This window comes from Triticum dicoccoides, chromosome 5B (genome assembly GCF_002162155.2).
Source record: "Triticum dicoccoides isolate Atlit2015 ecotype Zavitan chromosome 5B, WEW_v2.0, whole genome shotgun sequence".
Lineage (NCBI taxonomy): Eukaryota > Viridiplantae > Streptophyta > Magnoliopsida > Poales > Poaceae > Triticum > Triticum dicoccoides.
Window position 1 is genome coordinate 723214620 of NC_041389.1, and position 13547 is coordinate 723228166.

The 13547-nt window shown below is 42.1% G+C and overlaps 1 protein-coding gene across 4 annotated transcripts in view; it reads left to right on the forward strand.

Annotated features, from left to right (window-relative positions):
- The first annotated feature begins 7105 nt into the window (after positions 1-7105).
- LOC119313023 (mitogen-activated protein kinase kinase 3-like) overlaps positions 7106-13547 on the forward strand; it is an 8341-nt gene continuing 1899 nt past the window's right edge. Inside the window, exons 1-9 of one of the 4 annotated variants that reach the window (XM_037588834.1) lie at positions 7106-7341; positions 7450-7544; positions 7619-7854; positions 8015-8266; positions 9596-9814; positions 9924-10061; positions 10191-10358; positions 10819-10932; positions 12232-12339. In XM_037588834.1, coding sequence (XP_037444731.1) covers positions 7642-7854; positions 8015-8266; positions 9596-9814; positions 9924-10061; positions 10191-10358; positions 10819-10932; positions 12232-12339 — 1212 coding nt within the window. In that variant the 5' untranslated portion in view covers positions 7106-7341; positions 7450-7544; positions 7619-7641. The remainder of the gene's footprint in view (positions 7342-7449; positions 7545-7618; positions 7855-8014; positions 8267-9595; positions 9815-9923; positions 10062-10190; positions 10359-10818; positions 10933-12231; positions 12340-13547) is intronic. The other 3 variants (XM_037588836.1, XM_037588837.1, XM_037588835.1) reach the window with 3 other exon arrangements.

Sequence of the window (13547 nt, forward strand, 5' to 3'; positions counted from 1 at the left end):
GCAACACTCACTGTTCATCCAATCGACCGGCTTCAGTTAGCAGCAGTAGCGAAGGAATCGCTCGATCGGGTTCAGTTAACAGCCATCGATCGATCGCTCGGGTTCAGTAACGCGTACCCTGCAGTGCAATCACTCGGGTTCAGTTAGAGCCCAACGCCTCGCTCGGGTTCAGTTAGAGCCAACATCTCGCACACATGCGCGTACGTGTACGAGAGAAACACTCATCGCTCGGCCCCCGACCACCCACTATAACCGGGAACTCCCCGAAATTTTCCTCGCCCTCGCTTCTACCACGGTTTTTTCCGTCATGGACGGCCCAAATAATGTCATGCAGCTGCGTCTCCGGCCCACCCAAGACGAAAAGCCCATTTTCTGTCATGATTTTTTGTCATAAAAGTAGGAGCCCACCACATCTATGATGATACCGGGTTTTGTCACAATTATCGTCATAGAAGTGTCATATGTATGACAGAAATTTTTTTCGTTCAGCCCAAAATGTCACGGATGTGTCTTTTTTTTGTAGTGCATCCAGTTACGTTATGACGTTTGATACACCCAAAGAATTCCTACGGTATCCGGGAGTTGCACAATCTCATGGTCTAAGGAAAGATACTTGACATTAGAAAAGCTCTAGCAAACGAACTACACGATCTTGTGCTATGCTTAGGATTGGGTCTTGTCCATCACATCATTCTCCTAATGATGAGATCCCGTTATCAATGACATCCAATGTCCATGGTCAGGAAACCACAACCATCTATTGATCAACGAGCTAGTCAACTAGAGGCTCACTAGGGACATATTGTGGTCCATGTATTCACACATGTATTACGGTTTCCGGTTAATACAATTATAGCATGAATAATAGACAATTATCATGAACAAAGAAATATAATAATAACCAATTTATTATTGCCTCTAGGGCATATTTTCAACAGTCTCCCACTTGCACTAGAGTGAATAATCTAGTTCAGATCACTATGTGATTGTAATGAATCCAACACCCATGGGGTTTGATCATATCTTGCTTGTGAGAGAGGTTATTAGTCAATGGGTCTAAACCTTTCAGATCCGTGTGTGATTTACAAATCTCTATGTCATCTTGTAGATGCAGCTACCACGCGCCAGTAGGAACTATTCCAAATAACTGCTCTACTATATGAATTCGGTTTACTACTCAGAGTCATCCGGATTAGTGTTAAAGTTTGCATCGATGTAACCCTTTACGACGAACTCTTTTACCACCTCCATAATCGAAAAAAATTCCTTAGTCCACTAGTTACTAAGGATAACTTTGACCGCTGTCCAGTGATCCATTCCTGGATCACTCTTGTACCCCTTGACTGACTCATGGCAAGGCACACTTTAGGTGCGGTGCATAGCATAGCATACTATAAAGCCTAAGTCTAAAGCATAGGGGACAACCTTCGTCCTTTCTCTCTCTTCTATTGTTGTCGGGTCTTGAGTCTAACTCAATACCCACACCTTATAACACAGTCAAGAACTCCTTCTTTACCGATCTATTTTGAACTCCTTCAAAATCTTGTCACGATATGTATTCATTTGAAAGTATTATTAAGCGTTTTTGATCTATCCTTATAGATCTTGATGCTCAATGTTCAAGTAGCTTAATCCAGGTTTTCCATTGAAAACACTTTTCAAACAACCCTATATGCTTTCCAGAAACTCTACATCATTTCCAATCAACAATATGTCAACAACATATACTCATCAGAAATTCTATAGTGCTCCCACTCACTTATTTGGAAATACAAGTTTCTCATAAACTTTGTATAAACCCAAAATCTTTGATCATCTCATCAAAGCGTATATTCCAACTCTGAGATGCTTACTCCAGTCCTTAGAAGGATTGTTGGAGCTTTGCATACTTGTTAGCATCTTTTAGATTTGACAAAACCTTCTGGTTGTATCATATACAACCTTTCCTCAAGAAAATCATCAAGGAAACAATGTTTTGACATCTTATCTGCAAAATTTCATAAATAATGCAGTAACTGCTAATATAATTCCAACAGACTCTTAGCATCGCTACGAGTGAGAAAGTCTCATCGTAGTCAACTCCTTGAACTTGTCGGAAAACATCTTAGCGACAAGTCGAGCTTTCTTAATGGTGACATTTACCATCATTTTCTATCTTCCTTCTAAAATCCATCTGTACCCAACAACCTTACGACCATAAAGTAGTTCTTCCAAAGTCTACACTTTGTTTTCATACATGGATCCTCTCTCGGATTTAATGGCCTCGAGCCATTCATCGGAATCCGGGCCCACCATCACTTCTCCATAGCTCGTAGGTTCATTGTTATCTAGCAACATGGACTCCAAAATAGGATTACCGTACCATTCTAGAGTAGTACGTGTCCTTGTCGACCTACGAGGTTTGGTAGTGACTTGATCCGAAGTTTCATGATCACTATCATCAGCTTCCACTTCAATTGGTGTAGGCGCCACAGGAACAACTTCCTACGCCTGCTACACACTGGTTGAAGTGATGGTTCAATAACCTCATCAAGTCTCCACCATCCTCCCACTCAATTCTTTCGAGAAAAACTTTTCCTCGAGAAAATACCCATTTCTAGAGACAATCACTTTTGCTCCCGGATCTGAGATAGGAGGTATACCCAACTGTTTTGGGTGTCCTATGAAGATGCATTTATCTGCTTTGGGTTCGAGCTTATCAGGCTAAAACTTTTTCACATAAGCGTCGCAGCCCCAAACTTTTAAGAAATGACAGCTTAGGTTTCTCTAAACCATATAGTTCATACGGTGTCATATCAACGGAATTACGTGATGCCCTATTTAAAGTGAATGTGGTTGTCTCTAATGCCTAACCCATAAACGATAGTGGTAATTTGATAAGAGACATCATGGTATGCAACAAATCCAATAGGGTGCAGCTATGATGTTCGGACACACCATCACACTATGGTGTTTCAGGCGGCATAGTTGTGAAACAGTTTCCACAATGTCTAAATTGTGTACCAAACTCGTAACTCAGATATTCATCTCTATGATCATATCATAGACATTTTATCCTCTTGTCACGATGATCTTCAACTTCACTCTGAAATTACTTGATCCTTTCAATAATTCAGACTTGTGTTTCATCAAGTAATATACTTAGCATCTACTCAAATCATCTGTGAAGTAAGAGCATAACGATATCTACTGCGTGCCTCAACACTCATTGGACAACAGACATCAAAATGCATTACTTCCAACAAGTTGCTTTCTTGTTCCATCTCACTGAAAACGAGGCCTTTCAGTCATCTTGCCCATGTGGTATGATTTGCATATGTCTCAAGTGATTCAAAATCAAGTGAGTCCAAAAGATCCATCTGCATGGAGTTTCTTCATGCGTATATACCAATAGACATGGTTCGCATGTCTCAAACTTTCAAAAAACGAGTGAGTCCAAAGATCCATCAACATGGAGCTTCTTCATGCGTTTTACACCAATATGACTCAAATGGCAGTGCCACAAGTAGGTGGTACTATCATTACTATCTTATATCTTTTGGCATGAACATGTGTATCACTACGATCGAAATTCAATAAACCATTCATTTTAGGTGCAAGACCATTGAAGGTATTATTCAAATAAACAGAGTAACCATTATTCTCCTTAAATGAATAATCGTATTGCGATAAACATAATCTAATCATGTCTATGCTCAACGCAAACACCAAATAACAATTATTTAGGTTTAACACCAATCTTGATGGTAGAGGGAGCATGCGATGTTTGATCACATCAACCTTGGAAACACTTCCAATACATATGATCACCTTGCCTTTAGCTAGTCTCTGTTTATTCCATAGCTTTTTATTTCGAGTTACTAACACTTAGCAACCGAACCGGTATCTAATACCCTGGTGCTACTAGGAGTACTAGTAAAGTACATATTAATATAATGTACATCCAATATACTTCTGTCGACCTTGTCAGCCTTCTCATCTACCAAGTATCTAGGGTAGTTCTGCTTCAGTGACCATTCCCCTCATTACAGAAGCACTTGGTCTCGGGTTTGGGTTCAACCTTGGGTTTCTAAGTTGGTAGATATCAGAACCAAACAACCGAAGCTCGGCACACCAGAAAAGATGCATTTACATTCTCATGCAATGACGTCTTGTTTCTTCCTCTCCTACTTCAATCTCTGCGATTACATGGGAGTAAAGACCTGCCAAACAAATGTTGCATCCGAGAGTTTAACATTACCACAACTATCGAATCAAATCGAACTGAACCAAATTAAACCAGTCTAGATTCTTTGTGAAACCAACAATGTACATGAAGGTGGATGACCTCCTCAAGGAGCAGATTTGGAGGTCCACACTGGCTGAGTGTGTCACCTCCACAACATCTGGCGTCACCCTTTGACCGGTGTTGTCCATCGACATCCATACAACAGTTAGGACAAATGATCAATTCTACCTTTCTTCTACACATATATGAATCTGCAAACAAGTCAATTTTATTCAAAAATGAGTAGCTCACTTCTATTCTTACAACAACAACAGGTCACTTCATTCATACAACAATAGCAACACGAAGCAATGTGGTGACAAGCATGTAAAAATAAAATGAGAGAGAGAGAGGATGACAACCTTGCTGCTCGAAGGGTGGTTCTGGGTCAACGGAGCTTGCTAGAGTCGCTGGCCCTGTTGAGCCCGGACGAGATAGGGAGATAGGTGACGCTGGTGTTCCTGCCGCGTTGGCACCGACATAACGGTGGCATGACAACGTCGAGGAAAGGCTCATACGAGCTAGAGATGAGCCCGCCCTGCTGTTGTTCGATGCGCGTCCGCACCGGTGACATATTCACCAGAGATTAGCCAGATGACCGAGATCTATTAACTGAACCCATGGAGATAGGCGGGGCCGTCGACGTCGGCGATGGCGAGGGCGAGGATTGGATTCAGGGACTCCTCTCGATAGCGCGGCTTGCGCCATCTCTTTGCGTGGGCGGCACTGGTCGCGTGAGCGGCTTAGGCTACTGCGTCGGCGTGGGGGATTTTCTCGGTAGACATATCGGAGGGGGGGGGGAGAGAGGTGTTGGTGAGGTCGTGAGGAGATGGGGTGTGCGTCGAGTTATGTTGTGCATTTGTTCTGTTCTTTCCCTGGCTGATCCGGATCATGCGTGCTTTGGTGGCAGTTTGCAGCAGTCGAGAGGAGGGGCGATGGATCGCTAGGATGGTGGGATGAGGAGGTCGAACGAAAATGACTCCGGTCCTGCTTAACAGTAGAGATTTGGTCTTCACAAATTGATTAAACATTGATCATGATTTATTCCTTTCCATATAAAAGTTACCAAATACTATCGAAAATAGATCTTATTGGCAGATAAAAGTTACCAAATACTTCAGAAATTGATTATAGATCGATCATGATTTATTTCTTTCCATATAAAAGTTACCAATACTACCGAAGGCAGATAAAATCGGTTTAAATAGATCATGGGTAAAATCCAGTTTAAATGTGTTGGTGGGATAAAAAAAGGTGGGAAAGAATTAACCGGGGTGAGACGAGACTACCAACTCGGACATTAGAAGTAGAGATTCTCACCCCGCGTGTGTGGCACGAAGCAAATTTGCCCACACATCCTGACGCACCAGTGGGATGCCACTTTAGTTACCCTGGGGATGGCACCTTTAATTAGTCACCTAGGATGGCAAATGTAGTTGTCATGTCTAAGTAACGGTAGTTGCCGCGTGTATTCAAATCATAGTTGTCATGTGTGATAAACTACTTGCCCTATATGATCAAACAATAGTTGTCATGTCTGATTAACTAGTTGCCACGTGTGCTCTAACCATAGTTGCCATGTATGGTTAATCACAATTGCCATGTGTGTTACCTAGTTTGCACGTACGCACAACTGCAGTTGTCATCTAGCAACGAATCATAGTTGCTATGTGTGTTTACCTAGTTGCCATGTACGCGCAACTGCAGTTGCCATCTAACAACGTACGAGCGTCGCGTGGACTAGGTGGTGACTGTGTGGGCAGAAACTGGTTTGCCCACGCAATGCAGCTGGCAACCGCGTGTTGCGGATCGTGTGCACGAACTCTCCAACGCCCACACACACAATGATGCCCACGTGGCACTGAAAATCTAACATATTCCTTTAAGATTCGTGCAAAACAGAATCAACGTGTATGTGCGAAGTGCAAACATGCCACACGTATGGGCGTTAACATTTCTGTAATACTATGCGTTATACCACAAACAAATTTCTACTTTGCTTCTAAACTCTTCCAAATTTACACCCTTCATTAGTTTCATTTCTAATAAAACTGCCATTCATTTTTATTTTTTTACTTGGTAATTTTTGTTGTTTTATAGGCCACGGGGGTACTTCATAAATCCTATTTATCTTTGTGTTGCAGCAGTAGGTATTCATGTTATTCTGTACTAAATGTTTCAGTGTAAGGTACTTAAAAAGAGACACCTCCTATACAAAATGTGCTCGATATATTTTACCCGAGTTTTATGTAGTATATATGTTGCAGTTTTCAGGTATTTTGTAGATATAATTTGTTATTTTACATACTGAATAATCTCATAACTAACTGTGAACATTTATTTTTACAAATAATGGAAATAGATATCACGGACATTTATTTTATCTTCTTCAGCAGCATCAATTGAACAAGACTGTAATCTCTTTTTCTTGCTGAAAATATTTTCGATCCATGCCTCTTCAATCATCTCAATACAACGAACATCAGAAATAGTAAAAATTACATCCAGATCTATAGACCACGACGACTATAAGCACCAAGGCGCGCCGTCATCACCGCCCCTCCCTCACTGGAGCGGGACAAAACTTGTTGTAGTATACAGTCGAAAGTCATTGTGCTAAGACCTCATAGGACCAACGTATCAGAGCAGCAACCGCCGCCGATGAAAAGTAGTGTAGACCAGATCCGAGCAGATCCACAAAAGGCGAACAATTTTATTTCTTGAAAAGATGAATAGTTACTATGGAACATATTTGAAAAGAAAGGGGGAAGCAATAGTTGTTTTATGATGATAAAAATGAAAGGTGAAAAGGAAAAACTAACGTATGCCAGAAGCGGCATTATAGAGAGAGGAGGGAGCAGAGTGGCATCCTCCTTCCTCTCTTCCGCCCCCGTCGCCGGGCCGCAGGCAGCTCACCGCCGCCGCCTCCTCCCCCCGCCCGCCGCCTCCTCACCGTCCGTCCCAACCCCTTCGTATCCTCCTCTGTCCGCCCGTACAGATCCGTCCGGCGAGCATCCTCAGCCGCCCCCGACGGGCTTGCCGCCGCCGGCCCCCTCACCGCGAAGAGAACCGAGGTGATCCCGCTCCCCCAAATCCCGATTCCCATTTCGCCAGTTTCCAGTTCGATTTGGAATTCCAGTGTATGTTCCATTGATCTGTTGGGGATTGTCGGATGTAATCAGGTCCGCCCAAGCTCCAATTTTTTCGCCTGGGGAACCGACCGCCCGCCGCCCTTCTCTGCTCCACTGAAGAAGATACGGTGATTCCTTCCTGCTTGGTAAGCCCCAATTTTATTTTATTTTATTTTGCTGGGCTCATTATCATTCATTCACTGGCTTGTGCTACATGCAGCCAGATTTTGTCTGCTGTTGTTGATGCAAACTGTTAGCCCATCCATTATTAGACAGCCTCCTGTGAACCACGCAGGACGAGGTGCACTTGCACCGGCTGCTCACCACGAACGAGCCCCCATGGCGGGGCTAGAGGAGTTAAAGAAGAAGCTACAGCCCTTGCTGTTCGACGACTCGGACAAGGGCGGCGTCAGCACCCGGGTTCCCTTCCCGGAGGATACATGCGATTCCTATATGGTAAAACACACCCTGCCATTCTTTCTTCTCTGCATGCCACCCAAATTAGGTTGTTGGTGTCAATCACTAGACTGGGGTTGTTGTCTGTTAATAGAATTGGTACAAGCTGTTTGAGTTAGATGCGGATGTGTTTGTTTTTTATGTTGTTTCTTTCGTGAAGGTATCTGATGGTGGAACGATAAATTTACTGAGTAGATCGTTTGGTGAGTATAACATCAATGAGCATGGCTTTCATAAGCGAAGTACTGGGCCAGAAGAGCCCGATACCGGTGAGAAGGCATACCGATGTGCATCTGAAGACATGCATATATTTGGTCCCATTGGAAGTGGAGCAAGCAGCGTTGTTCAGAGAGCTATTTTCATACCAGTTCATCGAATTCTGGCCTTGAAGAAGATAAACATATTTGAGAAGGTACATTTTTTATGGCCCGAAATGCACTTTACTACCACATTGTTGTGCACTTCTGCTTTTTAGTTATAAGGGTGTTCTCGTTTTTTGTTGATAATAACTAGTCTAAACCTCATTCGTGTTTTCAAACAAAATAGTATTAAAGGGAGCAAAACAAACGCTTATTCATCTGTACGTGGTTTATTGCATGCTGGAACATCCTTCCCTTTCTTTTGGAGTCATGTGCATCACAATGGGCCCATGAAATGCAGCACATTCCCCTGAAGAATTTTGGTTACTAGCGATAATCTGTCAATTTCTCCATTGCCTATTCACAATGTTTCCTATTTAGAAGGGAAGAACATCTCAATGGTAGGGTGTTGGATATGTAAAAGCGAAGCAGTGTGAGACTGTCACTGTGTACATTGTTTCGTTGGGATTACAAATAATATTCGGGCAGTAACTTCTCATCACACTCAGCCTAGGTAGTTGCACTTAACTTGCAGAAATGTACTGTTGGGACATGCTCGACTAATGGAAAGATCACACTAAATCCTCATCCTTAGCTACCTGCATTGTTTCCTGACGCATCTGCAATAGTGATTTCAGAATGGGGCCAAGACCTGCACAAGGAAGGGTGGCAAAAAATACCCAGGACAGGGGATTTCGGTTGCTAGGGCATTTGTTGGCTATTGCCCCGCACACACACATTTGTTTCAAGCTGCCTATTTACTGCTTTCCCATCCACAGTGCTCTCTAGTTTTATATTTTCCATCTACTAGAGATGGTACGGCTCATTTCATGATGTTTGATTGAGCAAAGAAAGAGAACAACAAGTTCATCTCATCTCTAGTCTCCACTGGCACCAAAGCAAGCTCTCCACCAAACCATGCTTTGACACCTTGGCCCCATAATTTAGTAGCATGCATCAGAATATGACATGTTCATTGTACTTTTAACTCTCTCAAGGCGACCAAATATCCCACTACGCATTTTCTGTATGTAAGCTGGAGTGAAACAAGTTGGACTTGAGTATATTAAACCAAAACATGTATTTGCACTGCACTGAAGGCAGCACAAAGGGATTCTGGTTTATTTACAGTGGCAGTCAAGTAGCAGAGTCTGTTCTGACTACAGAATGGAAGCAGTTACACCAAAGAATATAAATGCTCACTCTTCTATGCTTCAATTCATATACTATTGCGGCAGAACATGCTTGGTATTGCACGAAGTAATTTTGGTACTTTATGTTTGCCTATATATTTTGCTATACTTAATCCATTCTGTTTCAGTTGATAAACTGATTTACAGAATTTCCTTTCATATTTTTGACGTGTCTTCATACCTTTACAGGAGAAAAGGCAACAAATTCTTAATGAGATGAGAACGTTATGTGAAGCAAGTTGCTATCCTGGTTTAGTTGAATTCCAGGGTGCATTTTACATGCCCGGTTCTGGACAAATAAGCATTGCCCTTGAATACATGGATGGTGGTTCTTTAGCAGACGTTATAAGAGTGAAGAAATCAATACCAGAGCCAGTTCTTGCACATATGCTACTGAAAGTATTGCTTGTATGGATCTTCCACACATGCTCTTCCTTTCATGTCCTCGTTAATCAACATTAAACTGTGGCCTGATGTATTTTTGAAGTTATAATGTGTTCTTTGTACAATTCTGAAGGGCCTGAAGTACTTGCATGAAGTAAGACATCTAGTGCATAGAGATCTAAAGCCAGCGAATATACTGGTAAACCTCAAGGGAGAGGCAAAAATTACAGACTTTGGTGTAAGTGCTGGTTTGGACAATACAATGGCTATGGTATGCTACTTCTTGGTGACTTTTGGTATTGGTTAATCTGAGCTAATTATTGTATAATAGTATAGCAATGCCATCAAATCATTTAGCGTGAATGAGCTACATATTTTCTGCTAAATAAATATGTTTCAGTGTGCTACCTTTGTAGGAACCGTGACATATATGTCACCTGAGAGAATTCGTAATGAGAACTACTCTTATGCTGCTGATATTTGGAGTCTTGGACTAACGATATTGGAGTGTGCTACTGGTAAATTTCCATATAATGTCAATGAAGGCCCAGCCAATCTCATGCTGCAGGTGATTGGTTAATCAGATTTTTCGGTTCTTGTCTGTTTTCAGTCATTATGTATGTTGGGATGCAATATCATCCCTTTTAGTCTGATGCAAAATGCGTGGACTATTTGGGCTGTTCACATGGTAGGTTTATTTGGACTTGTTGAGATGGCAAAAAATGTTACATTTCTGCAAGTCTCTCCTCTAGCTATGTTAGTTTCCACAATCTTTTTCTTTTCCTGGCTGCTTTAACTTTTGTAAGTTGTATTTGTATTTGATTATATAAATTATCTGACAATGTAATAAATATGTACCGTTACATATATTGGTCTTATGAATGTTCTCATCATCATTTGTCTGTTGGAATGTTGTTTTCTGTCACTTCATATGTTGCCCTATCTTAATCTTAAAATCTCATACTTCAGATACTGTTTTCTTTCACTCAATTGCTGTTCTCTCGTAATCATAAACTCTCTTATTTCAGATACTCGATGATCCATCACCAGCACCACCAGAAGATGCCTATACACCAGAATTTTGTTCCTTCATAAATGATTGCTTGCGGAAAGATGCTGATGCAAGGCCTACATGCGAGCAGGTAAAGGAAACATGTATATGCTAACTTTCATGTAATCTGAGTCCAGTAGGTTAGCAATCTGCATCAATGTATTGCCGTCTATTTGAATGTTATTACATATTACTGATAATAACTTTTCTTGGTAAAGCATTGGTGGCAGTAACTGTCAGAGTACTGTGTAGCTGTGTGGTTAAGTACAGTTGCTTTTTTAACTGATTTGCCTTCTCTTGTAACGATGTCCCACTGGCCTTTGGTTGATGAGGAGTTGAGGACATCGGTGCCCCTATCATTGGTCCATTGGAATGAATGGAGACCTTGGTTTCTCTTCTCTTACTCGCACCATCATGTCCATACTTCCATACCCTAGCAGCCCAGAGTCGCGGGCGCTGCTACAGTCAGGCCACCACCGCCACCAATGTTCGCTGTCCACCATAGGCCTCTTATACTCGGGCCCAGAATGACTCTGCGCCCTCTCCTCTGCTCCAGATGTGCCTCTGCTGTAGTGCCTGCCGTGCCACTGTCCTTGCTGCTGCTGCTTCTGGTGGCCATCAATGACCTCAAGCTCAGATCTGGTCGCTTTTAGGGTAGGACCTGGATCTGGATGTGCTGCCAATCTCGTCAATGCTCAGCGGTAGCACTTAAACTTTAATTCTGATCACCAAGTAGAAGATGGGTTACTCCCTGATAATTGATATAACGTAACGTGTGCCTATCTCATTATAATGGGGGTCTGCCTTACATGTGCTGGACTCTACAACATGAACTGGACTTGGCAACATGTCTGTTATAATAGTAGCACTACTTGAATTCTGATCACCAGTTTCTCTGTGCCTACTGTGGTTTCCTTGCCTCCTTAATGATCACATGTCCGTTGTAGTAGGATTGCCCTTTCAATTGCTTAGGCTGAGTTGTGAGTCATGTCATCCTTGATCCAGTGAAGCACATTAGGCAATGCATCGGCTGTTGTAGATCCAGTGAAGCATGATCTTTCCACGCACATTGGAGTTGATGCTTCCTGCATGAAATTGCAGATGCAAGAGCAGGTTGTTGCTCTCCAGTATGTGCCATCAGAACTCTAGTTAGCTGATTTCTTCGCCAAGGCACATTCTAGAGCTTTGTTGTTGATCTGCCTTTAATTTTGTGTAGGGTGTTATTGGAGGTCCATTTCACAAACTTGTATAAGCAAAATGTACGTACTGATTAGTTATGGCTTGGTCTAGTAACAGATTGTTAATTATCTCGACGATGCATTTTACATCTTCTATCCTTTTCCATTGTTTGGTTTTCTTATAGTTGATTAACATGTTTAATGTAATGCAGCTTTTGTCACACCCATTCATCAAGAGGTATGAGCAAACTGGTGTGGACTTGGCAGCATATGTCAGGGGTGTTGTTAACCCAACAGAAAGATTGAAGCAAATAGCAGAGGTGAATTCTGTTGAGCATATTTCAGCTTACTGTTCTTTCTACTTCAGTTAACTATAAGGGCGCACACGTGATACGAAACATGCCCCCTATATCAAGAACTGATGCTAGACCTTAGAAGTGGGGCTGGGAGGGAGAGCTGGGGTAGAGGCTAGATGGAGGAGGTATAGTTAAGCACTCGCTTGATGGAGTTACTGCCAGCTTGCCTTCTTTGGCCTCTGCCGCCTAACCGCTGGTGGTCACCACTCACTAGGGGCGCCATTCCTATTTGTTCTGTCCGCCTTTCCTTGGGTACAAAACAGAGGTAGGGAGAGAGACAGTTTATTTTTTTGTCTTTCAGTTTTAGTTTAGTTCATTGTTTCTTTTCCCGATATATAATATAGCTAGTATACAATAGGTCGTCGACCTGGAGTCTGGGGCTGCGTTGTTGTGCACTATGGTTCCAAAGAACACTACCCCATCCCCTATCAACCCTACTTGTTGGGCCACCTTAACCGTGTCTGGCTGATCGGTTTTGTTGATAGCTATGATTGTACATTAGAAAATAGGAAGAACAAAGTGGCACAAGTGTGATCCATTTGAACGAATGCACTGCAGTATTCCTATACTTCCGTTGAACGAGTAAAATGTTACACCAGTGCTAGTCATGTATAGAATACTGGCCTGATAGGTCAGTTCAGATTATTCTAAAACTTGATAATTTCTTTGTTTGCTGCCCAGAGAAACCCTTTGGTTTTCTCTTGGAGCGGAGTGCGTCAAAAAATAAATACTAATATATAAGTCGAGAGTGTTCGAGCCCCTCTATCCCCATGCTCTCTTTAACTTTCCTATTTATCCTCTCTTTCCATTTCCACTCGTCTGTTGATTCTTCAACATTAGCTGGCCTTTTCCCACAATTCAGATCTCAATTCAAACTCAAGAACGAATCATATGTATCTTCCTAGATTGATAGAACTCGCCTATTAGACCCAAACGCATCCAACGGATACTTACTATTTGATTTATTCCTTTTCTTAATACTCCTCACGATCTCTAACATAACTTATCCAAGGCCTTCACGGATATGCTCGTCTCCTGTTGTCTTGTGGACCCACACACATGATAATAATATCCAAGCTTTTGAAGTGAAAATTAATCAATTAGCTCCCTTTTACGTTTTAGAAAACCTCATTAAAATGTGATGAAAAAACTGATGATCCTGTGTGTGAAGT